Below are 27,144 nucleotides of genomic sequence, written 5' to 3'. Positions count from 1 at the left end.
CTAGAAGACTGGAACGGAAGCTAGGCTAACGCCTGCTGCAGACAGGGTTGGCTCCACCATGTAATTTAGGTGATTCTAAGAAACTCTGACCAAACAGTGGTGCAAGATCATGCTATATGAAGGAGCTTTCTAAATAGAGCATACACTTTCACAGACAACAGTTTACACAGAGACTTTTTAAAATAGATCAAGTACCTTGTTGCTTTGACCCCGTCTGAAACAGTTGATAGAGTAAGCTTTAACAGGAAAGTCAGTTTGGAATTTTAGTTAAGGTTAAAATATGTTTATATTATTCATACAGTGAACTATTTACATATAAGTTTGCTAAAGTTATTATCTGTGTATTTATGATGTTAGAAATATTTCTACTGCATCTTGTAGTTGGGACCAAAACATGTTGAATTTCCTAATATTTTCTCATGACATGTACCTGAAGCTTGGTCATCCTAGGCTCTGATTGGTTGGTTCTGTGACATGTGATGGACTGACAAGGAAGTGTTGGTATTATGCCGATCCAGTGTGGCTACAGTAAAAGTGCTCTTGAGAAAGTTATCCGTCTCCATCCTGCTGTTTCATATTGATAGAGTGACCCAACCACCACACATCGAACCTTCATGTTACAATAGCATAGCTTCCATGCTGGTTTACTGGCTCTCCCCTACCTGGTTATCAACAAAGAGGCCCAGGTGAGCGGCATCCCCTGTGGATTATACACTGACTATTGACAAGCACCACATAAAACCCCACTTTATCAAACCAAACTATTCGTGTAAGTCAGTGTGAAGCTCTCAGAACACAGCATTGTAAAGACAGAAAACACCATTTCTTGTTTAGACGTTACTTTCTATGGACTAGCACCATTACACAAATGTACACACATGAGCACATGCAAGCATGTGACTAACCTTTTGAACCTACTTTCTGGTCAATGAATTAGCAAGAAATGTCAGGGTTGGGTTTCTCTGTCGATGCAAGAGGAACCACTGATGGCTGCCATATGGTTTCAGGTCAAAACAACAGATTTTTACCCCTGCCCTTTGTGATGCCTCAGAGGATTAAATGACAGGTATCCTAGTATCCCTGGTGTTGCTGAACACTTAAACTGAGGCCTTTATGCTGCCTGTGCTCCTCAAAAAAGACACCTCTCCAACCACAAAATAACTGTTTGATCACAGAGCTGACAGAAGTTGCATCAACTCTCCATGTGACGGCTCCCACTGCAATATGAAACACATGCTCTCTGTGCTAATGTGAAGGGAAAAGACTGGAAGAAGTGATGTGTGGATTCAAATGAGTTTTGCTAAGGGTACTTCAGCAAGGCTCTACAAACACATCACTAATCTGCAGGAAGCCACAAAAGTCATGACTCCCCCTCCCACATCCAAACATGTAGGCCCCCTCACTTAACTATCCACTAACACTCTGCGCCACAGTGGGCCAAGGGGACAGTGAACACAGCACTGATACTCAAGTGTGGTAAAGAGTACACAGGTTGGGGCAGAAGTGGACCATGGAAACAGTCTTTTCAGGGCTTACTGTAAAAATAAGGTAACTCTATACTCCTGTGAGAAATGCCTCAGTGAATGGGTGGAGCGATGAAAAACTACAAAATACATTTGATAAAATTGTGCAAGAAAAAAAGGCTTTGTCACAGACATTAAGGATAGGTTTTAAAACAGACAATGTATGTAAAATCACAAGTCTCATTGTCTTCAATGATCTCTGAAACACGAGGTCTTTATTTCCTTTGTGTGTGAAGAGAGTCAGATGTTTTTTTCTGCACACTGAGCAGATCAAATGTAAAAGTATTTGAGATCTTTTGTTTAGGGAAAAAAGCAGCTAGATGCATCTGAGATAAGCAGTAAGATAACACTGCAGGTCTCAGGGAGAGTGAATGCAGGGTGGACAGATTTCTTCTTAAACCTGTGAATAGTAGACAGCCAGCACTTAAGCCTGCTGTTTGGAGTGCAGATGGAGATAAGCCACTCTGACTCCAGGCATGCAGCACTTGTGATTTTTGTCATTAACTGGAAACCAAATCTCCACTGCCACTAGCAATGTCTGCTTCAATTAAGAGTATGCTCTGTGCCCTAGATTAACCATTATAATGATTTAAACAAAGCAGCAGAGCTTTGTTTTGTCAGTGTTTCCTATAGCAAGCCCTGTTTATGAACTAAAGACGCATTTTCATTGTGTGTGGTCCAGCTTCTTGTAACTGAAGCAAAACACGTGCATGTGTGAAGTGTGGTGTTTAGTGTTAATATGTTGAATCTTGGTGTGAAAGTGCATGCATCTGGTCACATTACACAGATTAGTGGTGACAAAACCTTCTCAGATGCAAACTGTGCACATTTCCTTCTTCTCAATTTGTCGTGAGATGGCAGTCCTCAGAGAATCATGTCATCAGGATCACATCAGTCCTGGCTGACACGAGCAACTTTGATGCACATGACCTAAAGAACATTCTCAGCACTAAAAATGCATGTCTAACTTTGGTCAGAGCATCTGTGCAGAAAATAGGAAGATTTGTTTCCACAGAGACTTTTTTTCTGCATGTCTGGGTGATGAGGAAGTGATGGGAGATCTTTCTCTTTCTAGCCACTTTCTGCGTTTTTTCTGCTCTAAGTCAAATTATCTTTTTGTTTCAGATGTCAGATTTTTTCATACATAAATGGCTCATTTCCTGAGAAGAGTAAGCGCACAGTGGAGTGTTGGTTGACCTTATTTAATATATGATATATTGACAGCTGCACCAGCTCGATGCTCTATAGACATTTAGATAAACAAAGGATGGAAAGTCCCCTATCTCATGCAACACTGAGCCTGAGAACAGCTTGAGCTCTATGTTAATGTCATCCCCAGTGTAATCCTGTGGCTAAAAGTAGGAAGGGGGAATATTTAGATGTTCTTCTGAGACCTCTTTGCCTTTTTTGGAGCTGAGTTCTTAAAAAAATTTGACAAATATGAGTAATCCATATAATGCAATGTCGTCTGTATACAGATTTGAAACTAGTTTCTGTTTGTACACTTAACAGATCTGACTGAAAACTTGCTTACTGTCCCACTTCTGCAGAGTTCAAATGGAGTTCTGAAAACCACAGCACGTCTTAATGTTCAAGCAGCTTGTGAGTTGAAAAGGTGAACTTTGGGTCATGCAAAAGAAAAGTGCAACATGTTAGAATTTTTACTTACAGTCTAACATGTTTCTTTGTAAGTTGCATAAGAAGATTTCCTGTCAGTTATGTTTGTATAGTGTCTGTATAAAATTGAGGCTTATGCAGGCAGCTAGTGAAGTTTGGCACAAAGAGTGAACAGAGGGAAGCCACTAAGTTGGATTTCTAAGGGTGTGAAAACCCACCAACTGTAACCTGTGAAGCTAATTATTTTCATGCATGTAGTTTCTTTCATACTGTTTCATACTATTTTTAATGGGGGTTGTGATCCCCGTTAGTTTGTACCACAGTAACAGTTATTCTTCCTGGGATCCATACTAAACAAGATTAGACTAAACATTCAGGATCAAACTATAGAAGACAATAGATATCATCAGAAATAAGAAAGCAATGAGATTTCTTATTCTAGTTATTTGAGTTAAATGTAGTCTCAGTTTAGTCCAATCTAACCTAGCCCTGTACAGTACATGGCAGTCCTCTTTAAAGCCTTGTTTTTTTGCAGCAGTAATATGAAGCGCCCTATAAAGGCATTTCTGGTGTTATAATAAAGTCTGTCTATTGTGTATGTTAACTGTGAGTTTGTGTTTGCTTTCTAAAAGTATAACATGCCAGACCAGGCTACATGCACGTTTCTCATCTACTCTGATTCACCACAACCTTGCATGTATCCTCGCCACACTCCCCCGCATCAAGTCAGACGTGCAGCTCTGTTTGGGTGGGCTGGATCTTACTCAGCTCTTGTTTTGAAGCGTGAGACCAGACTGTCGGACGGTAATTGAGGTGAGATAAGATAAAGATTGTATAACTTGCCTTATCATTGTTTTTGTTCAAAGATAAGAGCTCTTTATGATGATGGAAATACTTCTAGTCATTTTTACAACTTCACTATTATTACTAGTTGAGTGGAAATGTTTCATCAATTGTCACATCCAGCACTTTGGCCTCTTTAACCCATTCATTGGCTACCCCTTTCAGGAAGCTGCACAACTGTTAATCTGCCATGAACCAAATTCCACAGTCTTTGTTTTTGTGATGTTCAGTTTAATCCTATTTTTTAAAACCCATTAAGAAACAATTATCAACTCTTCCTAAGGCATTTTATTAAGATCCTGGCTGTTTTCTGCAGATGCATAGATTGCACAATAATCCACATCAATCATCAATCAATCAATCTTTATTTGTATAGCGCCAAATCACAACAAACGTTATCTCAAGACGCTTTTACAAACATAGGAGGTCTAGACCACTCTATGTCACATACATAGCAATGCCAGCTTTTTTGAATACATGGAAGGTAATTTGTAAATATGGAATATAAGAGAGGTCCGAGACAGCTGCTCTATGGAATTCCACATTGCAGGGACTTGATAGTTGACAAAGTATCATTAAACATAACACACTGTTGTTCTTTGAATGAGTAACTTTTCATTCAATGAATAGCTTCAGGTTTTAATGTATACGTAGATAGTTTTATGAGTAGTAGTTCTTGGCCTACAAGATCAAAAGCTGCACTGAGATCTAGCAGCACAGTACCTACTAATAACTTACTGTCAGTACTTTTTTATCAGTCATCTGTTAATTGTATTGAACAATGAATTTCTTTGAATACAACACCCTCCAGTAGTTTACTTCAAACAGGTAAAATAGTATTAGGTTGACCGTTTGGTCTAGTAAAAGGCCCCTTGCTTTTGAATAGAAGGGGGTTAACTTAGTTATTTTCCACATCTGGGGATAAACCCTTCCTTTAGACTTAAATCAAGAATGTGACACAGTGGCTCAGAGATAATCAGATTGTTGTTGCAGCATAATGACACAGGTCACAGAATTTGTGGAGAACACAACACAAGTGTCAGTTTCATCCAGACTACAACTGCAAGGTTGTTAAATAATGTTGATTTTTTTAAAAAAACATCATGATTTACTTTCCCGCCCTCTTGAGATGCACCAGACCAGTATTTAACTCCAATGTAAATTAATCCTCAAATATACCTCATGCTGAGGCAGACTGTGCTGAGAGGTGAAAGTCCACTCTAGGTGGCGGTCAGGTGATGTTCAAACAAAGGAATACTTTCACCAAGAAGACTGGACTTTCAGGTTCCAGGTGAAACTAAAAGTAAACGTTGAGTCATTATTTGTACCCACACCATGATGTCCTTTTTCAAACTTAAGTAGCTTTGATGCCATTATGTCACCAAACAGGCTCTATCTGTAGCTATATATACCGGCTATCTACCTAAAGCGTAAGCTGTGAGTCTGTATGAGATACTGTTAAAAGAAGCTTGGAATATGGCTTGTCTTGATGTGATTGGCAGAAAGTTACACAGTCTTGGGGCTCTATATGCAAAGGCCCAGTCACCTCAAGTGACAAGCCAGAAGCTTTGAACAACCAGCTGAGCTGCATTAACTGATTTGTGTGAATTCCAAGGCACATAAGGGTAAAAAATTCACTGTTTTATCTTTGAGCAAGCCAATTAAGGCTTTAAAAGTTATCAATTACATGTGAAAATTACCACAATTTTTTTTAAAAAAAGGTTGCCAGTGTAAATTGTCGAGGAAAATTTCTAGGTGCCTGCAAAAATCTAAGCAGCAGTGTTCTGAAATGGAGTCAGTGTAGGGAGCTCTGAATGGTGCCGGTATAAAGTTATCCAAACAAGACAAAATAAAAGCATGAATAACTTTGTCCAAATCAGCGGGAGACAGGAATTATCTTACTCCTTATTCCTAAATTTGTTTGAGACAGAAAAAAACAGGACTGGACAGTATATGTATAAAGTGCACGTCAAAACCAAGATCTTGCATCAAATATGACTCCCATATTAGCTCTAAGTTTGATGTTTTTAGTGAACCAGGTTTGCTATAAAGAGGGCTGATGGAGTTGAATAACAAAAGTTATTGTGTCAGATTTGTCTCATTTGAGTTTGAAAAAGTTTTGTGATGTTTAGCATATGATATCAGGAAGGCATGTACATCAATTGTCTGAACTGTTGGGGTTATTAGATTGGAAGGGAACACACAGCCGTGTATCATTTACATGTGTGTACAGTTTGTGGTGTTGACCAAAAATAGGACATAATCAGCTTCTGTTGCTGGGTCGCCAAAACCCTGTCTATGCATGCTGGCATCACACTTTTACTCTGATAAGGAAACCACCTTTCTTTTTAAGTCACAATTGCTTGATTATTTATCTTTAGAGCTGGTTTCACAAGCTGAAAATAATATTGACATGTTCTTAATACAGCACTTACTTGAATGTTTAAAGATATCAACACAAAGCAACACATTAGTGTTGGACAAATTCAGATTTCTTTTTGCTCTAGTGCTAAACTAGAGTTCTGCTGTCAAACATAAATGACAGCCACAATAAGAATATCCTCAAAATATTCACAAAAAGAACGAGCACATCTCCAAAATGTGTCATTACTCCTTTAAAACTGTTCCCTGATATTGAAGAGACAAACTTCTTAAATGATTATTTTAAGGGTTTGCAGTGAGATGAACCATACCTGGTTCATTCTCATTCAGTTGGTTGTGGTACAATAGCTTTTTTGCTCATGATGAGCATTGTGTGTGGGGCACATCCACCAGCACATGCAGTAATCTTCCTGCTAATAACAGCTGCCAGATGTGCAGAGTCCCCAGGGCCCGTGCACATTCTCACAGACAATGGAATGCTTGTGAGGAACCCCAACAGGAAGTGAGGTCAGGGCTCTTGACCCCTCCCCTTAAAGCACAGTTAGAGATAGCAGTGGGGCAGCTTTAGAGGAGCAGCTCCTGAAAGGGTCCCATCATAAACGCACTAACTGTGAGAAGTCAGTCCATAAAGTGTGTCTACTAGACACTTTACACACACCTCGCAGCATTTATAAAATAAAAGGTGAACAAGAGGCTGGAGCCTTTAACGCTGTCTCCATCTCCTGAGATTGCAGGTTGGAAGATTTTTGCAACATTAACTGAAGTATTGCAAAGTTGACGATTTCTTTCTTTCTTTCTTTCTTTGTCTTTTTTTTTTTTTTTTTTTTTTTTTTTTTTTTTTTACAAGTTCTCCTTTTTTCTTCTTTGGAGAGTTATTTCCTCATACCAGCCGCTGCTGCTGCTGCTGATGCGGGGGCGGCAGGGATGAGTGCGGTGAGAGTTGATTGCACAATCTTGATCCTTTCTCCCTCAGTAAAACATCAGCAGACACGACATGAGTCAAAGCTACTGAAACCTTTCTCTAGAGACCAAAAACACACCAGACCCTTTTACGTTCACCACCACAGGTAGACAGTATGATGAGAAGAGAGGGGCTTTCCCTGCGTGATGGGTTCAGACGTCAGTCAACCAGATGGGACTCTGGGCTAAAATAAACCTATGTGAGAGACTGAAACACGACATCCTGGTCTTTACCCACACGCATCTTTTAACACAAGCTGAGACATTTACCATAACATTACATAAACCCCTGATTCACACAGTCGCTGAAGATTTCTTCAACACAGAAGCAGGGTATCTCCTAGTTGTTTAGTGAGATAACTTATAAAAACTATAACAACATTACTCAACTCCCTCTTATCTCAGACGCATGACATCACAGCCACTGGGGATGACTTTGTCTCTTAGAGTAATGGCTGGGAAGACATTATTACCTCCTCTGGGGTTGGATAGCTCTTTCACTGCAGCCAGTCACCTCCTGCCCCTCTGAATGTCTCGCCACAGACCTGATGACTAACAAGCCCTGACTGACGTTTAACTCACCCTCATTACACATGTATGCAGATATATAGGGGAACAAAAGAAAACAGCACTGACAAATCAGAAACATTGACTGAATAGTGTAGTTTAAAAAAAGAAGGCACATACATTATACTTGTGTATCATCAGCTGAGATTGTATTCACTACTAGACTGTCAAGGTGGACTCTACTCTCGAAGAAAACTGAGCCAAGATGAGTTGAAAAGTGTGGATTCTGTTTCTGGGATCTTTGGGGAGAGAGGAAGTGAAGAGGTGGAACATCTGGACTTCATTTGTGAGCTCTAGAGTGAGCAAATGCTCCAGAAATAGTCTTAAAGAGTATTTTCCAAATGAATTGCCGCTCACAAACCCGCATTACTGTTACATTTAAACACAGAGACTCGAGACTCTTTATGTGTATATGACGTTTCCATACAATCTGAGTCTCGTGTGTGTGTGTGTGTGTGTGTGTGTGTGTGTGTGTGTGTGTGTGAGTGCGTGCGTGTGGCCGCGTATTGTGCGCGCGCTTCCCTGACGCTCCACAGCCCCGTGGAGCTGTTGTTCTCAGAGAACAGGAGGACACGCAGACGGAGTGTTGGATTAGAGCGACAAAAGAGAAAGTGCGAGTTATTTTTTTTTAAAGAAAGTCTTCTTTGTGTCTTCCCGCTCCCTACTCTGTGGAATCGTGGTGCTTTCGGGTTATCTGTGTAGGTTTTCTGCGGTGGCGCACAGACCGGTATGGATTTACTAGTGACTAGACAAGACACGCCGTGTAGCCCTGCACCAAAGTTTTGATTGTCATCGTTGCCTCCCGACCCCGGATCAGAGGAAAGCGCCGAACTTTGACGCAGCATTTGTGGAAGCTTGGGGCCACATGTGAGACAAATATTTGTCGGAGCGTCTTTTCGCTGCTCTTCACTAAATCTCTCATGGGGTAAGTAATGGGAGCTTCCCAAAACAATGTGTGTGAAAGTTTGCATGTGCTGCAGCAACTTAACAAAGGGTTCTCTTTAGTAGGCTACTACTGTGAATGCAACTCAGTTTTACATAAAGGTAATCTGTTTGCCATTGTTAAGAAACACTCCACTCGTGTACCCACACTCAGGATTGCATTAACGATCAAGCGCGTGGACTTAAAACTCACTTGAAGCTCAAAATTTTGAAATGACTTTCTCTCAAAACCCTGTCGTGACAGCTACATGGCCCACATTAAGCAACATGCCACTTCTGCACTTTTACTGGCCACAAACAGAAACACTTATTCAACACACACACACTCAAATTGTTTATGTGTGGATATTTGGATTCCGTGTGGCAGCTGCGTTTGCTAAACACACAGTGTGTGTTTTAATGAATAACACGGTGTAACGTTAAATATTAACACACAGGGCTACAGCTGTCGATCATACAGCAGGGGTCAGTGCTCTTTGCTGCATCATATGTTGTGTGTTGAGCTGTTGTTGGGGGCAGAGCTGAGCTGCGTGCACCCCGGGCCGTTGCACAGCCTGCTGTGCACCCCCTCCCGCGCTGACCCCTCCGATGTTGTTGGGGCTTGTTCATCCGTCGCTCTAAAGAAGGCATTGTATTGAAAGGATGTATTAATAAGACAAAAGCCCCCGTTATCCCCCATGTACCGGAGTTAATCTGCTGGGGTTGGAGATGTGCTCCACAGAGAGAAGCAGCACAGAGCTTCAACAAGGAAGCTCCTAACACACTATATATTGTTGTCAAATTTAAAGGAGCAAAGCATGATATCAACACTGTAACAATTGCATACATTTCTATTGTAATGATGTTACTCTTAATTACTCTTCTATCTAAAACAGATGAATAATTATTGCATTTTTTTATAAAATGTAAAGTCACTTTGCACAAATGCAGGACTGTGGCCTCTGCAGTCCTTTGTCTGCCTTGTATTACATTTCCTTATCACATCTATAATGATAGACAGACAGAAACATGCATCAGAAAGTGTTAACCTAGCAAAGAGGGAAACAGAGGTGTCAGGAGTCCAGTCATGCAGTATCATGTTGTGAGAGAATCCTCAAATCACAGCAGATAAGATGATAAGGTAGAGGAGCAAATGTTTATTGCCCAGATAAAAGCCCCCATCCATCATTCTCCATCCTGTGGTTGGTCTAGTTCCCTCTGCACGGAGCTGTGGCTCATTAGCAGGCTGCCTGAAACTGCAAAGTTAGGCATTATCTCAAGCCCCAGCCGGGGTTACAGGGTGAGAAACTGAGCTCTCGAATGAACATGGATGCTACAAAGCCTGTTGCATTAAGGCCAGCAAACATCTTGGTGAGATAACATCAGGAGCAGGGGGTGGAGAGGAAGCACGCTCAGCAGCATTGGAAGAGGATGATCAAGTGTTGAAGGCCCTGTCAGCAGCTTCATTGATGCTGGTGTTGTGCCAGAGCAGCTTGCTTTGTTTGCAGCGCGCACAGCGCTTATGAATCCAGGTGCTTCTCCCAGCTTGTCTTGGACCGGCCGGAGACAGGGCATGATGCAGCCGGTTGGTTGTCTGCATTAGACCAGTCTGTGCACATGGCTCATTGCACTGGAACAACACCCGCCACCCGACTAAGCCTCATTGCTGCCAGCTTTGCCATCCATGGCCTGGCAGAGGGTAACCCCAGGGTGCTTGTGAGTGGTGTTAACTTATTAGCATGACACTTCGCTGCCCCAAGTACCCCCAGACTTTTACTAACCCAGAGCCTATATTACAAGACTTAGAGTGTATAAAGAACAACTAAAAACTTACAAGTGTTATTATATAGAACTTTGGGCAAACAGACCTAGTCAAACAGCCCGTGAAATCATGAGTTCAGGATGCTGCTGACCTGGGTCAGTGTGCTTCAATGGCACCGTTTTCCTCCACACGATGACGCCTGTAATAAGACCCCTCTCAATGGGGACTGCCTGGGGTAGCGTGAGAAGTGAAGACAAATAGATGAGTTGAATAAATAAATAGATGTATGAGTGCATGGAGGGATAAATAAATTAATGGTAATGCAGCTGTGGGAACTGGATTTGCAGGCTTTTTTTTAATGGAGCAGGTCACTAAGGGGTTGGAGGCGGAGAAGGGTGGTGGGTGGGTGGTGTCGATCCAAGAAGGATGCTCGGGTTTCAGCTCAGGCCTGAGAGCGGGTTGCTAAGAGGAAGCAGTGAGAAGGCTTTTCCTTTGGGAGACTGGCTTCTCTTTTGTTGTTTATACTCACCACTTTATTCAGGCAGATCGGAGGGCTAACAACACAGAGTGATCAGAGGAGTGGTGACTTGCCAGAGGCTACCTGGCTTTTACCTGGTTAAATGAAACCAGTCAGTTGTGTATACACAGTATAAAGAAGAATACGATCACAGGAGACAATGTATGTGTTTATACATTGCTCTTGGGCTTTTCTCTGTGGTAATACAAGTTCTCTGCAGACGGCCATCTGGGTTCTACAGACTCAGAGTTCTAGCTGGTACTCCCCCTTAGTCTGAAAAACACTTTTCCTTGGGTGTGGCAGCTGGAGCAAAGTAAACGCCTTCTGTTCGCAAGCTGCTGAAGCGCAAGTCACAACACACAGCTGACAGCATGTAGCTTTATGATTCACAGCCAAGAGCTAGGAGTGCCTCAGATCAGAGAAGTAAATATGGCGTCCTCTGCTTTAACCCATTTTCGATGCATAATTGAGAATGGGATGTCACTAAAGACTTTGTTTGCTCTTTTTTGGCAGGGAGACAGACACACGTGCACAATTACCCGCTCTATCTGTCTCTACTTTTCAAAACAAGCTTTCTGGGTTGCAAAATGATGGCGTCAGGGCTGTGATGATTATTGTATAAACATTTACACAAGCTGATATTTGGTGGAGCATAGAGTGGGGTCTGACTTTTTAAGGAAGGTGTTTTTAGCAATGAAAGAATCCATTAGCTTTAAGGTCTCCTGTTACATTCCTTTTCCACTTGAGGGACTTGAACAAACTATAAGACCCCCCATGACCAGGCGCTGATGCTTGTAGCAGCATGCCAGGATTTCATGACATCTATTGGGGTGGGGATAAGACTGGTTGTCTTTTTACATGTTTCAAGCTTGGACCAGCTCCTATTCCAAAGCGCTGCCAGTTGGAAATAAAGCTACAAATGGTTTTCAGGGGTCTAACTGGCATCTTTCATTGTGCGATGTCTTCTCTCTTAGAGGCAGTGATATGAAGATAGACTGCAAGGTTTCTGTTTTGGGCTGTGGCTTTGAATTAGATCAGCAGCACTTTGCAACCTCTCTTTAGGTCCCAGAGTGTGATTTATAAACTGAATGGGGAAAGCTTAGTGCTGTCTTTTTTCGAAGCAGGCTTAATCAGTGCGGTCATGTCGTGGTTTCCTGATTCCTGGTCACTCAGTGCTCTTTCTCTCTCTGGGAGCAGGTACGCATTAAGATGCCTTGGTTCTGGCAACCTCATCCTCCTCCTCATCTCTCTTCCTCTCTCTTGGAAGCCTTTGTTATCCAGTAAGCTTTGTTTGGGCAGCTGCAAAACTCAGCAGGATTACTCCAACACCCCACCTCCAGAAGTAAACTGGAGACAATTTTCTTGGATTTTGAGTTGCCCCATGCAGCCAGTGAGAGCCTGTTGAATCCATTCACTTTGTTTGGAACTGAAAGTTAACTCCATCCCTCCTCCTAATGAACACTTTTCTTTTCTCACAGACTTTAAAAATAAGGCAAAATAGCTGTGATTGCGTGTTTTTGTTAAAAGGAGCGATTATTAGTGTTTATCCAGTAAAGGCATCAGCTTCAGTCTCTCTGGGATCAAAGACAGAATGGAATTAACCTCCAGTCGAACACAAGCTGGGTCATGGCACAGGCCAGACTGCTCTATCCCAGCCGACAGATTGTGTTCAAATGGATTCTGTTTACTTTAAACTAATATGACGTCTGCTCAGACATGTCCATTTCAGATGAGCAATGTCTCAGTCAAAGTCAAGTAGCTGTTACCCTCTGAGAAGCTGCTCGGAGACAATCCTCACTTTCTGACCTGTTTGTTATTTCTGCGAAAATATCCCTTGGCAAACAACTCTACCAAAAGCTTGCATAAGACTCAGTGCAGCTGCACAAAAAGCCAGGGAGTTTTCTTAGGGGCCTTGTCTTTTTAAAAAGTTTTATTTGTGTGGAGTTGCCAGGAAGTAAAACAGACATAGTATCCCTCCAAAAATCTGTAACATTAAATACTCTTGGGTCTCTTTCCGTACACTGGTCTTTAAATGCAAGTTGTAACTCTGCTGGCGCTGCACAAGTATTTCATGCATTTTAAGATACGGTGTCCCCATGAAGGAGAGGCAAATTGATGTTGGCACCAAGATCATTTTTTCAAGATATTAATTTTCTGTTCAAAGCAGGAAAATCTGAAATTGTATAAAATACCAAAAGCAACAGTGGATTGTGGACACAACAGTGTTCCCTCTCCAGGCAACCATGTTTTTCTCCAACAACAGAGCCGTGTTTAATGGACCCATGTTTGCCAGGGGAGTCTGGAGTTGTTTTTTCAAAGCTGGACCGTGTGGCGAGATGGAGGGCCTACATCAATTTATCACGTTATTGAGGGGCACTGGGCAAAAGCAATCAGGGCAGCATGTGTGTACGCCTGTGTAGATGCTATCATGTTCCATTGCTCAATGTGCTGCTTTGTCCCCAGCTTCTTTTCTTGTATTTGATTTTAGCATAATGTCCTGCGACTGTGTGATGATCACTGCATTGAAAATCAATGCAACATCAGCGGAAGAAACACGAGCGCCATAGTCCTAGCTATCAACATACACACATTGCATACATCAATATTGTCATGTCTTTTGTTTCTTGGCACGCCGAGAAACAAACAACCACAAGCTCTCTCACGACAACCGCACGGTTTCCGAATGGAGGAGCAGAACATGAGAGGGGTGGAGTTCAAGGTCTAGCAACAGAGTAGAATGGAAGCAGGGAGTCAGGACAATAGAGACCCAAAGGAGGGTTCAAAGCCTTTCATTAGGGGAGAGCTCATTGTGAAGATAAGGACATGGGAAGGTGTGAGAATGGCTGAAACTTGAATCAAGCATTCAGACCTGTGGTTTCTGACCCAGGCCAGCCAGACCTGATCTCTAACTTTACCCTGTGTCATAACAGCATGTACACGTCCTGCATATGTAAGGACTCCATGTGGTTAACACCTGCCTATCTGTGTGCGTGCAAACTCACAGCAGGATATATTGATATGTGGCTAACCACTGTTCATTGTAAGACATAAATTCTGAGAATAGTTTGACATTTCAAGCTGAGCAGATTTGCACATGCATGCACTCGCAATGTACATACACTTTTGAAGGGTGAGTAGGGGGATAATGGTACTTCTTTTTTAAACCAGTAAAGATACAGACCGGAGGATTTAAAGCACAGACACAGCTCTGAGAAAGTATTCTCTCAGTGCAGTTTCCTGATAGCACACTATGTGCTTTAATGAAGTCTTTAATAGATGACTGTAAGAACATGTCTGCCCCAGATGCGTGCTAAATAAATCCTGCTTGATGTGCATTTAATCACCTCTTTGTGGCCTTGTCTTTTGATCTCTGTGGTGAAGTTTAAAATATATGAGTAGAGGAGGGGGTGTAAGAGTGGGGACATTGTGGCTCTATAAACCAGAGCGCAGCATGAGAGGAAAATATGCAAAATGGAGCGATACATAATCATGAATAATTTGGAATAACTTAAGTTGACAGGAATGGTCCGAGGGTGAAGGTATTACAGTAATTGCCTATGAGGCGCCACCCTTGGAGATCCCCACACCCCCCATTGGGGCAGACTGAGATTGGGGGGTAGTGGTGGGGGAGTTTGGTGTCTGCTAGTCATGCGGGTTACGGCTCCTGAGGCTGTATGATGCCCTTTTTTACGCCGCTCTTTGTCTCCACTCCTCTCACCACTGCTCTTACAGCCACAGAAAAACAACAGTTGCCACAAATAAAACCCTGCAAAGTTAAAAAAGATGAACTGACTGAAGAGAGGAACAGAAAACTAAACGAGACACTTTGAAAAGTCAGAATGAAACATCCAGAACTCTTTGTTCCTGACTGAACTGTGTTGACAGACTGGACCCCTCAGAAGAGGCTGTACCCAAACTGTCAAAGTCTTTGACGAGCGAAAGGGTAATCCCTAATTACATGATGAAACCCTGCGTATTGAGGACACCCACTCCACTAATATCTCGCAGCTTATAGGCTGTTTTAAGAAGCATGGCTGTGTTAGCATAATAACGGACAAAGAGAGGGGAAGGTTGAGTGCAACAATTAAACGTCCTACACAGCCAGGCAAGAAAGGAGGAACTGTTTAATCTGTCAGTTATAGGGAACTAGTTTTCTCTCATCTAATGCCATCATGTGGATATCACGACACTGATGCACACTTAAATAGATACTTCTTTTTTCCACAAAAAAGGGATGTGATTTGTGTTTGTCTGCGACACAGTTTGGCATAGCAAACACATTTCTATGCCAAGCTTTTCTTTTGTGTGAAACTGTTGTTCCCGCAGTTGAGTTCCTCTCTAAGATAGAAACTGTGAGATATTGCAGGCCTCCATCTCATATCTCTTAGTCTGTTCTGCATGAGGACCGTGCAAGTTACAGCGTGACACTCCGGCACACTCTCTTTTCTAGTCTGCTTGCTCTCTTTCTTGTAAAACTTCTACTTTCTTCTGGTATATTTATGAGCTGTTGGTGTTTCCAAACAACTGATCCTGCAGAGATACTTGAGAGGGCAGCTTTCTCACTCTCGCAATAATCAGCCCATGCATTTGTCCCCAGAGTACAAGGCCTGCACACACTGTGATATGACAGCCAGAATGTGTTAGACGTTCTGTCTCTTAAGAATGTTTGCCTTGTGTTTCGGTGAAATATCAGGGTAACAAAAGATACAACATGTCTGACTGGCTATTGCAACAGAGGGCTTCACAGCCTTGTAGTTGCACTTATAGTTGGAGTCTGTAGTAAAGGTCTAGTGGTCCTGCAGTAAATGCATGTCTTTGTTGGTTAACAGAAATGCCACACTTAAAGGAAGTTGAGGTTGCCTGTGCTTTGTTGCTCAGTTTGACCTCAAACACATGTTTCTTAATGTTCTCCTGAAACTGTTACTTTTCATTGTCACTGTTGGGCGACAGTTTTATCAGCCAGCTTGTTGGCAGAGATACCTGAGCTAAAGATAAGCTCAACCAGTCATGACTTTACAAGTCTTCTGTTTTGACCTTACAGAGGAAATGCTGCTAAGACAAGAATCACCATAGGTTTTTATTTTGTCTGTGCAATGAACAAGGTCATTCTGCAGCCCAGGCTTTAGCTGTGTTATGTCACAGCACCAACATGAATCATCTGAACTCTGGTACATTGATACTGGAAACATTGACTGCAGACAGTCGATAATGCTGCCGTGCTGATTTGAAAGGTTTCAGAAATAGAGCCTTAGGGCTCAGTGATGGACAAGGCGACGGGGTGATGTGTGGCCACCCTCCAAAACACAATGACCATCACTGCCCTTTATGTGGTTGCATGGTATGACTTCATGGGGCTGCTCCATGCAAAGAGGAACTGTGCACATGGGCTATGTGCACAGTGGCTAACAGCTTAGAGAATCACTAAGCAGTCAATATAAAGAGAAGGACAGCACAGAACCAAAAACATCCTGACCCTAGGTGGGCTGCATGTGTGAATGCAAACTGCAACATTTTTCACCAAGATTTGATCAAGACTTTCCCTGACAGACTAGAAAACAGTAGAAAATGTTTGAAAGAAGTTTGGGTGAGCGGATGCATGGACACAGCAGGAAAAGCTACGTAGTGGGCAGAGTGATGAGCATAGTTTTTAGTTTGTGTTTTTGTATTGTAGAAACATCTTTATAAATAATGTTGAAACATTCGCCATCACACAGGAGACAACTCATCCTCCTCCTGCACGCGCTACACAGTCCCCATCCTCAATCTTGACCAAACATTAGCTCTTTTCAGACATGCACAAAGTTCCTGAAAATTTCCTGAAATAACCCCAGTGAGCTGCATGCATGAACACAAACAGATGAGTTTTCCACCCTGACTTTATCTGGAATATATCCTACTAGCCCACTGGTATCATTTCGAGGTCAAGTCTGGCTGAGCTCATGTAAAACCACAGCAGAAAGTGTGAGCAGACAGGTGAGTGGGGGACAAGCAAGCAGGGTTGTTGATATTTAAATAAGACTGCAACTGGTGTTCTGCCTAGCTAATTGGTTGAAATAAGCTACTATAGGCCAGACCAATAGCAGAGGCGGTCAGTTTGCGCTATTCAGTAATCATCAACAGAGAGTGCTGTGACAATAAGGCAAGCATGCACTTGTACTCTACTTTTACTTTTTACAAATGCGGTATAATAACACAACTGTGAATTAGGCTCTGATAGGCTCTAATGCCAGGGTTGGGAGGGAAACAAAATATATTGAAAAAACCTAAAAAGTCAAAAATAAAAACACAGTGATAGTGGTTTTAATCCTGGATCAGATTGTAAACATCACACTGTGACTACCGCAGTGCCTATTTGACGTCATGATCAGCCTCCTGAGACCCACCCTACAATCAATCAATCAATCAATCAATCTTTATTTGTATAGCGCCAAATCACAACAAACGTTATCTCAAGACACTTTTACAAACATAGGAGGTCTAGACCACTCTATGTCAATATATATATATAATCTATCAGAATATATATCTAAAAAAGAAATGTTCATCAAAGACAACAGATTGGCCATAATCCTCCTGTCAGCCACCACCTCCACAGGGTGAAGGACTGAGCTGGCCCTCTTCACCATTGTGTTCAGTCTTGCTCTCCTGTATCCTGTCCGCCCACAGCAGGTTTAATCCTTCCAATGTGGCATTCGTGTCCGGTGTTAGCTCTGTTAGCATGATGCTACTCTGCCAGTATTCCCTCTGGTGCTGGGTTAGCTCGTCCACCTTATCGTAAATAGATCTTACATTCCCCATAACGGTGGGTGGCAGGACAGGTCGATGTCGTCTTTTCTTAGCTTGCACCTCACTACCAGCACGTCGTCCTTGCCTCCTTCTCCTCAGCTCGCAGGGAACACTACAACAGGGAAGGCTTCACGCTGTGGGGGTACAACATTTGAGTCAAGTAAATTCCGGGGTCAAATTTTCTGCAACAGCTTCAGTATATCAAGTTGTGAGAGAAGTGTATCTGTAAATGTCAAGTTCCTGAAAATATCTCGCAAATGTCAGCAGTCCATGTATGCAAGTGTTAAAGAGAGGATGGGTGAGAGTATTTTTTTTGTTCTTTTAGCATGCACTTTTTGGCTTAGTCATTTCCTTTAAAAGCCTCTGTAGAAGCTGCTTGATACCTTTGTTGTGGTAATAGTAAGTTGTGTTCTCTGTGTCTGACATGTCAACACTTGACTGTGGAAATGTTCTTACTACATTGCATTGCATTGTACATGGAATTTCTTAAGCTCTTGTGCTGTATTTCTATTTTACGTGATCACAGTCACACCTTTTAGGTTCCATCAGCTAAAACTCCTTAAAAAGTAGCTAATTTTGGACTTGGACTTGCTCCCTGATTCTACCATTTACAGAATCAGAATCAGAATCAGCTTTATTGGCCAGGTATGCTTGAACACACAAGGAATTTGACTTTGGTAAACTGTGCTCTCTTTGTACAAGGCATAAGAATAAGAAATACAAATAAAAATAAAAATATAATAACAATAACATCAGCTATAAATACAAAAGAACAACAAATAGGCATGACTAATATGTACTGCTGTGAAACTGCACAGGAAAGAGCCAATCACAGGGAGGTATTCTCTCTGTGCATCTATGATGTATATATGCTCGTTGCTGAAAGAGGGACAAACCCCAGTGTCAGAGAGGAAGTCATTAAGTCACCTTAAAATGGAAAATGCACATGATTACATTTTTCCACAGTAAAGCTCTGACAAAGAAGACCTTTCTGTTAAACTATCAGGCCGCCTACACTTGGCCATGCTGTCTCACCATCACAGCAGTTTTCAAGCAGCGGCTGTGAAGAGCAGATGGCGAAAGATGTGTAGCAGGATGTTTCAGACCACAACCTGCTCAACGGCTAAAAGTGCTAACTGATTCTTCAAAGTAAACAAATAGGAAGCACGTTTCATTGCAAACATGATCAAAGTGTCAAATGTAAACTGTCCAAACACACCATTAGTCACATCACTTCTCTTGGCTAGAATGTTTGCAGGAGGTTGTAGCGTGAAAATGTGTGTGCACATGCAAACACTAGCAGCCGTGCTGCGTTATCGGATAGAAGCTCGGCTTCTCTTTTAAGTGCTTTCCCCCCAGAGAAAGTGGATCTAGGTTTAAGTAGAGTGTCACAGGTGGCAGGTGGTGTCATTGGGGGGCGTTGCCTTGGTTTCTGGTTAGCAGACGCTCTGCTAATTGGTGCTTATCAGATGTTTTAGAAAGAAAAACACCGGAGGCTTTTGTGCAGCCGGAAGTCCCTTGATGAGGGGAACTCTGTCTGTTGTGAGGATTCGGAGGAAACAAGAGTCAGTTTTCAGCAGAACATTTGCTTGGATGTTGAAAAAAAATCTTGTCTGTATGAGCAGCTTTTGAAACTAAGGTTGCGTGACTGATAGTTTTTCATGATTTCATGAGTCAGTGTGTGGGTAAATCTGTGAAAATCCCACGGGTAGCATTTGTTAACACCTCGAGAGCATCTTTGCATCAACTGTCAAATGGTGTGAAATGCGTTCAGTATTGGTGCCAATGAGCTCTCTGATAGGATATCTCAAAATACCTAAAAACTTGCACACTGTACATTTGCACATTCAATTGCATTATGCACAATATTTTTATATTTATATTTGTATTAATATTTTTACATTTATTACTATGTCTTCCCTTAATTGTATGCTCTTTTTTTGGCTTAATGAGGGACCTGAGAAACGAATTTCGTTCCATATCATGCGACAGCTTGTATTGGTATGACAATAAAAAACCTTGAATCCTCTTGAATCCTTGAATCCTGTCTCAGGTGACTGTCTCTTCTTTGGCAGCTTTTAGTCTGTCGGTAGGTCATTTTAACCCTCCCATCAACAGTTGTTTCTTTCATCACAGACTGTGCCTGAGCTTCACTGTGAAACCACAAGTACAACTCCAAAGAAGTTGAGACGCAGTGTAAAAGTTAATAAAAAACAGATGGTTTAAAAATTATTTGAACCTTATTGTTTAATTTAAACATAGTGAAAAGACTACATATCAAATGTTAAAACTGTACAATTTTATTGTTTAATGAAAAATGTATGCTTCTTTAAAAATGTTGTCATATTTTCCATTTCATGATGCACCAAATGTTTTCAATGGAGGACAGTTATGCATCTGGACTCTTATACTACGGAGACATGCTGCTTTGAGACGTGCAGAATGAGGTTTAGCATTGTATTGCGAAAATATGCAAGGTCCGTGAAAAAGGCATAATTTTGATGATTTTATGTTGCTCCAGAACCTATATATATTTTGCAGCACTAATGGTGCCCTTACAGATGTGCAAACTATGCCATGAGCACTTATGTATCCCCATACCATCAGGGATGATGGCTTTTGAACAGTGTGCTGATAACAAGCAGAGCAGAGGATGCAGTTTCCATGATTTCTATAGGAATTTCCACATGTCAGTTTATCAGTTTAGGATAGTCCATATCAAATGGGTTAGAGCCCAGAGAAGACACAGCCATTTCATGTTTCCTCTACCGTTTTAACCTGCATTTGTGAATCCAGCAATATACTGTGTTGACCTACAATGGTGTTTCAAAGTAATTTTTACAGAGTCATGTCTGTTTATAATGCAGTGTGGACTAAGGGCTCAAACATCATGACTACCCAGTTTTGGTTTACAGCCTTGTCTCTTTTGTACAGAGGTTTCTCCAGAATCTCTAAATCTTTTGATGACATCATGTACTGTAGATCATGAAATCCCCAAGTTCTTTGCAACTTTGCGCTGAGGAACATTATTTTGTAATTGCTGAAGTATTTGCTCATGCACAGAGTGGTGAACCTCGTCCCATGTTAACATCAGAGGCTCTCTCTGGAATGTCCTTTTTATACACAATCATATTAATAACCAGTCCATTAACATAACTAGTTGGAGATGTTCCTCAAGGGGTTTTTCTTCTAGAGTAATACAACTTTTTCAGGATTTGTGGCCCCTGTCCCCATTTTTTTAATTTAAATTGAGCATATATTTTTCTTTTGAAAAATAACATAGTTTTAGTTTCAACATTTGATATGTTGTCTTTGTACTTTTATACTCAAATGTATAAAAGATGCATTCAATGACCTCTGATGCTATATGAAATGTATGATGTAATTTAGATTTTTCTCCTCTAAAACACTTATAAACTCTTATAAATGCTTGGTAAATGTATCACTATAAACACTTCACTTGTCATATTAAGCATAGTTGCAAAAGTACACTGTTGATAAACTAAAGTAATAATTCTAGGTTTGAGCCCCATTGTGTTGGAGAGGAAAGGAGTCATTCGTGACATGGCGTGACATTTTTGACAATGTGTTTGTCTGCTGTGGATGTGTGACAGGGATGTCTGGGTCGAATGCAGGGCACAACTTTGACAATGTGTTGAAGGGGAGGGCTTTCAAAGCAGGAAGTCTCCTGTTGACCAATCACCATGGAAACCTCTGAATGGCACATGGCAGGTGGAGGTGTAGGGCAGGGCTGCTACGAGACGGTGCTGTAGGCAAACCAGCCTGTCAGGTTTCCTACACATAGAGAAATCCCTTGATGACAGACGCCAAGGTCTGCAGGTGACAGGTGGACCTTGAGTGCACACATGTGAGAGAAGAGTTTACAGAGAACCAGACAGAGCTGAGAGGAAACAAAACAGTGTCTTTTCATCTAAGAGGACTGCAGGATGTTGAGATAAAGAACTCCTTATCAGCTGACTCTTCAATATTAAAGTCAATATAAAATGCAATCATATAACATAATGCAATAATGATAGTGCAGCTGGCACACGTGCTCAGCCTCAAGCCTCCCATTTGTGTCCATTAATGGAGCTAAACAGATTAGCTAGGTCGAGAGGTTCTGATAAGCGAAGGCTTAACTGTAAATACATTTCTGCCATGATACAGACACAGCAACCAAATGGAATTGTGCTGTCCCATTATTAAGGCTGAAGGGCAATGCTCTCCACACTGAAGGAGACTATTGTTCTTTGTTCCTGCTTGAGGAAACAGTGCACTGTTTTTTGCCTGCAACCAAAAAGAGCTGTGTGTCTGAGTTGTCTGGCTGCGGGGGGACCGTCACAATTAGCTGTGTGTGTGTAAGATAGATATCAGAGCACGTGCAGAATAAAGTCTTGTGCTATGCTGCATGTCACACTCATTCCTTTGTGTGTGTGTGTGTGTGTGGACGTCACGGCGGAGTCTCAGATTCCTGCCTTTGTGTCCAGATACCGTTCCACATGCATGCTCTCTGTCTGCCTTTGTCTCAATCCCTCTCCATCCTTCACTCTCCTGGGTTTTGACTCAAAGCTCCGCATAACGGCGAAGAGCTTCAGCAGTGCAGTTTCCACTAAAGGTTTCCAGTTCAGAGCTGCTGTGAAGACAAGTTGAAGCATCAGTGTTCAATTACCTCTGGAGCTGGTCTGCAGAGGGATCCTGTTACTTCTGACAGGTTTAAGACACCAGCGCCGCCTCTAATTAGATTTCCAGACCCGCAATTTTTTCTTTGTTTTTCAGCTCCTTAACTGCAGCCAATTTACTTGGTTTGGGTTTGTTTATAGGTTTCTTCATGAAAAGGACTCTCTCAGTCATTTGAAACAACATTAGTGGTTCATAAAGCTGTTTTGAATTGTTTTCTTTTTTGGTTCTTCAATATAAAAGTTTACACCTTATTAATCCAAAAGTTTCCTGTCATGGTTTCACACGAGTAACCTAGTTTATATATTTAGTCATAGGATACATGAGATATTATAACACATGCACCTAAAGCGTATTGTGGGTGTAGAAATACTGAAATACACAGAATATTGAAAAACTGAATTGGAATCTTTTTGGCTCATGATGCACTATAGAACAGTTTTAGTAAGGGACCCTTCCACACTCTCTGGGTATCAGCTGGTCAGAAGGGACAGGGGCAGGATGGAGAGGTCTGACTGATCCACAAGCTATGCAGAAGTTTCAAGAGGTAGCTCAGTGGAGTGGAATAGTCCGCTCCCCACAACAATGCTCTGTGTTGACAACAGAGTGCTCGGACAGGGTTAGTGGAATGTCCCCTTCAGACTGCAAGCACATGCAGTCCATTGTGTGAGCACAGCACACTGCCACACAGTGAACGTATTCTTCTACTTGAAGATGATCCCTGCATGCATGGGTTGTCAGTTTTTTTTGTATTATTATTCAAATGTAAAATTCCCCTATTAGCCAATGAATTAGTACATCCCATTTCGATCACAGCAGGCTAAGACTGCTGCCTGCGTGGGCGTCCTAAAAAGCTGTGTATTCATTTACTGTGTGGCAATTCATGTACGTCATGTGAATTTTAGTCTTTATGAATGTGCAAATGAAAAACATTTGATAACTTTTGCTGCACTTTTTAAAAGATTTGAAGGATGACGATCAAAAAGAAGTCAAGAAAACATTAGGTTTACCCTGTACAGAAGGAGAATCAGGTTGTTGCCTGGTTACTTTGTTATGCTCGAGACTAAAAATTAGTGTTTGCTTTGTCATGGCCTGGTTAAAAATGGACCATGTCAGTAACCATTGCTTTCTCTTCTTTTCTGTGTGTCTGCAGGTGACCCACAAAGAGCTCTGTAGACGCAACTGCCGGACCGGGTGTTGGTCCTCCCAGCCTTGGTCCTCTTCCTGTCCATTTCTTGAAGACAATGATTATCAGCGTAGACGCTCCGCACATCTCCACTGTGTGAATGAATCTTTGCCGTAAAGCCGCTGTGCTCTGCCACCCTGTCATCATGAAGAGCAAGTATTCCCAGTACTACAATCGGAGTCTCATCCATTACTACTATGCCTATGCGAAGAACATGACTCCTGAGGAGCTGGATAAACATATTGAGAATAAAAAACAGCTCACAACCCTGCACATTGTGATAGTCGTCCTCTGCACCATCATCATCCTGGAGAATCTGCTTGTCCTGATTGCTGTCTGCCGCAATAAGAAGTTCCACTCTGCCATGTTTTTCTTCATTGGCAATCTGGCGTTCTCTGACCTATTGGCAGGCTCGGCTTACATAGCCAACATTTTTCTGTCAGGATCAAGGACCTTCGACCTGGTACCTGTGCAGTGGTTTATTCGGGAGGGCACAGCATTCATCGCTCTGGCAGCTTCAGTCTTCAGCTTGCTGGCAATAGCAATAGAGCGCTACTCTGCTATCACCAAGGTCAAGGTGTATGGCTCCACAAAGACATGCCGTATGTTTATTTTAATAGGTGCATGCTGGGTCACCTCAATCCTCCTCGGAGGACTTCCTATCATCGGCTGGAACTGCATCAACGATCGCCCCGAATGCTCAGCTGTTTTGCCGCTCTACTCAAAGAGATACATCCTCTTTGTTGTGACTATTTTCAGTCTTATACTGCTTTCTATTGTTATCCTCTATGTGAGGATCTACTTGATTGTACGCTCCAGCCACCAGGAGGCAACCAACTCACCAGCCTATGCCCTTTTGAAAACTGTCACCATAGTGCTGGGTGTCTTCATCATGTGCTGGCTGCCTGCTTTCACCATCCTCCTCCTAGATTCATCCTGTAGCATACAGTTCTGCCCAATTCTTTCCAAAGCAGACATCTTTTTTGGCTTTGCCACTCTAAACTCAGCACTTAATCCTGTGATATACACGCTGCGCAGTAAGGACATGAGAAAGGAGTTTCTGCGAGTGTTGTGCTGCTGGGGGGTGCTGCAAAGCGGGCGGCCAGCTGACCGTTGTTTGGTCCCTCTTAAGAGCTCCAGCTCTCTGGAACACTGCACCAACAAACATGAACATCAGACCACACCTATCATGCAAAACTGTACAACCTGTGTCTGATGTGGTGCAAAATCATCAGAGTGTGTGTTAGTGTGAGAAGGTATGTGTGTTTATGATCAAAGGTAGAGGCTGTGATGAGACAAAGACGTGACAAAAAATGCAAGCACACGGTGAACTTAGCTGCCTGTAAAGGCTGTGACACAGCTGTCTGTTGAGATGCATTCTACAATACAGACACTTCTTGAGGCAATCAAAATGTGGGAATTCTTAATCAGCCTTCAATCAGTTCACCCATGCAGTGGGTGTAAAATACCAATGTTTCAAGTGGAAATCAAATCCACAGGTGAGAACTTAAGAAATGTGAAAAAAGCTTTTTCATAGGTACTCTCATTGACTAATATGGAGCTGAAAACCATTTCCATGTATATTCCTCTGGTCTTCTTTTCATTTCTACCATGTAAACCTGTATTAAAAGCCAAAAAAGGAAACATACAAAGCATATTATCAAAGTAATGGTGAGCTTTTTTGGGCCTATCAAGAACTGCCTCAATGCAAAGCTCACAAAGTTTCCCTTTGTAGATTACTTGAGAGACTCTTGTTACAAGGTTTAACCACATTACTCTCCTCCACAGATATATGAATACATTAGGCCTACAGATGTATCACTCATTCTACACAGAATTGGAGACATTGATCAACTTTACTCAGCACTGTGCTCCAAATAAGCCAAATAAGTGAGTGCTCCCTAAACCAGGTCTATATATTCCCTGTATAACCTTGCTTAAACTATTTGATTAACTACAACAAACGTACATAATCTGCATACATGTAATGCATGAATTCTAACTTATTCGTAAACTGATGTGTATATTATATTCCATCTATAGCTTCCATCAATAACACCTCTTCCCTCGTTTGTTGTCACAATCTGTCCCTCTTGCTTTTACTGTTGTCTTTTGTATCTTAATCGTTTCCGTTGAGGAAGGCCTAATCAAGAAAGTACATTTCCTGAAGTGAGTTGGCACTGATGAATCCTACTCAGTGACAGCTGTCCAGCAGCTTTGACAAATGGGACTAATGTCCTGACAGTGTTGTAGCAACATAGCAGCAATGTGCTGTCTCTGTGTGCGCCTTCCTCTTTGGGAATAAGGCTGAATGTATGTATGAAGTGTTTGGGGCAGGCGCTCCATTGTTGACAGTATTATTGGTCATCATTTTGAATTACCAAGTCGTTGACGAGCAGAGATGAACAGGTCAGGGCACTTTCACTGTGAAGTCTTACATAGCAACATGAACAAGAATTATTTGTGAACATCCTGGTGTAATTAGCTGGCCATATGCCCTGTGCAGCTAAAGACGTATACACGTCCCATATTTCCAAAGACCCCCTGCCTTCCCTACAAAAAGGGAGAATATCTGGTTTCTGTCCTCCTGGGAGGTTAGCTTCATCCTCATTCTCTGACATCCCTCAACATGCAACTTCCTTTAACCATAGGAAGTCCTGTTTTTCGTTGTCCGGTTCCTGTTGTTCAGGATCACCTTCTTTCTGTAAACAAGCATTTAAAATTCTTCTCTCCTTCATATTTCATAGTGACTGTAACATTTAGATGTCCAAGTAGAAATTGTGAAAAGCACTTTGGCAGCTTCAGTGATGTTTGTTTCCCCATTTTTTTCTGATGGAGAGATGTTTTTAATTTGTGTACCTATCACTTCATTGTGTTGCCTGACTCTGTGATGTTTTTATTATAAATACATGAAATAACTATGTATGTATGTAAGTATGTATGGTATGTATGTAATTTTGTACAGTATGTATAATTTGTGTGAAATGTCTCGTGTGCAATAGCCTTGTGTGTCCTGTAGCACGCTGCCTGTGTTAAATCGGTACAATCTGAAACACTAATGTAGGTACATAGACATTTTGTTAATTGCATTCCCTTTTTATAAAATAAATGAAATACCAAAATAATCATTTTGTGTCTTTGCGTTTAATTCTTTGCCATAAAAAAATGATTGCTAATGTTCCTTAACTGTTGGTTTGGGATGTCTTCTAATCTGCCTGCATCCCACAAGACCTCAGAATACAGATTTTAATCCAAACACTCTCTGACAAGGTGGAAAAGGCACTGGTTTCAACATGAAAGTCTGAAAGTTTTTATGCAAATAGGACTTGGCCATTATTCGATGCTTCCTTACCTAGTAAAGTAGTTAACTTGCCTGAGGGCCGAAGCAAGACAGGACTATGAT

At 41.8% G+C, this 27,144-nt stretch overlaps 1 protein-coding gene across 1 annotated transcript; it reads left to right on the top strand.

Moving 5' to 3' along the window:
- The first annotated feature begins 8,429 nt into the window (after positions 1–8,429).
- On the top strand, positions 8,430–26,867 carry s1pr2 (sphingosine-1-phosphate receptor 2). Its single transcript, XM_034711917.1, has 2 exons — positions 8,430–8,817; positions 23,709–26,867. The coding sequence occupies exon 2, from the start codon at positions 23,842–23,844 to the stop codon at positions 24,955–24,957; it is 1,116 nt and encodes a 371-aa protein (XP_034567808.1). The 5' UTR covers positions 8,430–8,817; positions 23,709–23,841; the 3' UTR covers positions 24,958–26,867.
- The last annotated feature ends 277 nt before the right edge of the window (positions 26,868–27,144 follow it).

This window comes from Notolabrus celidotus, chromosome 20 (genome assembly GCF_009762535.1).
Source record: "Notolabrus celidotus isolate fNotCel1 chromosome 20, fNotCel1.pri, whole genome shotgun sequence".
Classification (NCBI taxonomy): Eukaryota; Metazoa; Chordata; class Actinopteri; order Labriformes; family Labridae; genus Notolabrus; species Notolabrus celidotus.
This window is presented reverse-complemented; position numbering and strand designations above follow the sequence as displayed.

Coding starts and splice junctions, on each gene's coding strand:
- s1pr2 (XM_034711917.1), top strand. CDS start 23,842: ATGAATCTTTGCCGTAAAGCCGCTGTGCTCTGCCACCCTGTCATCATG.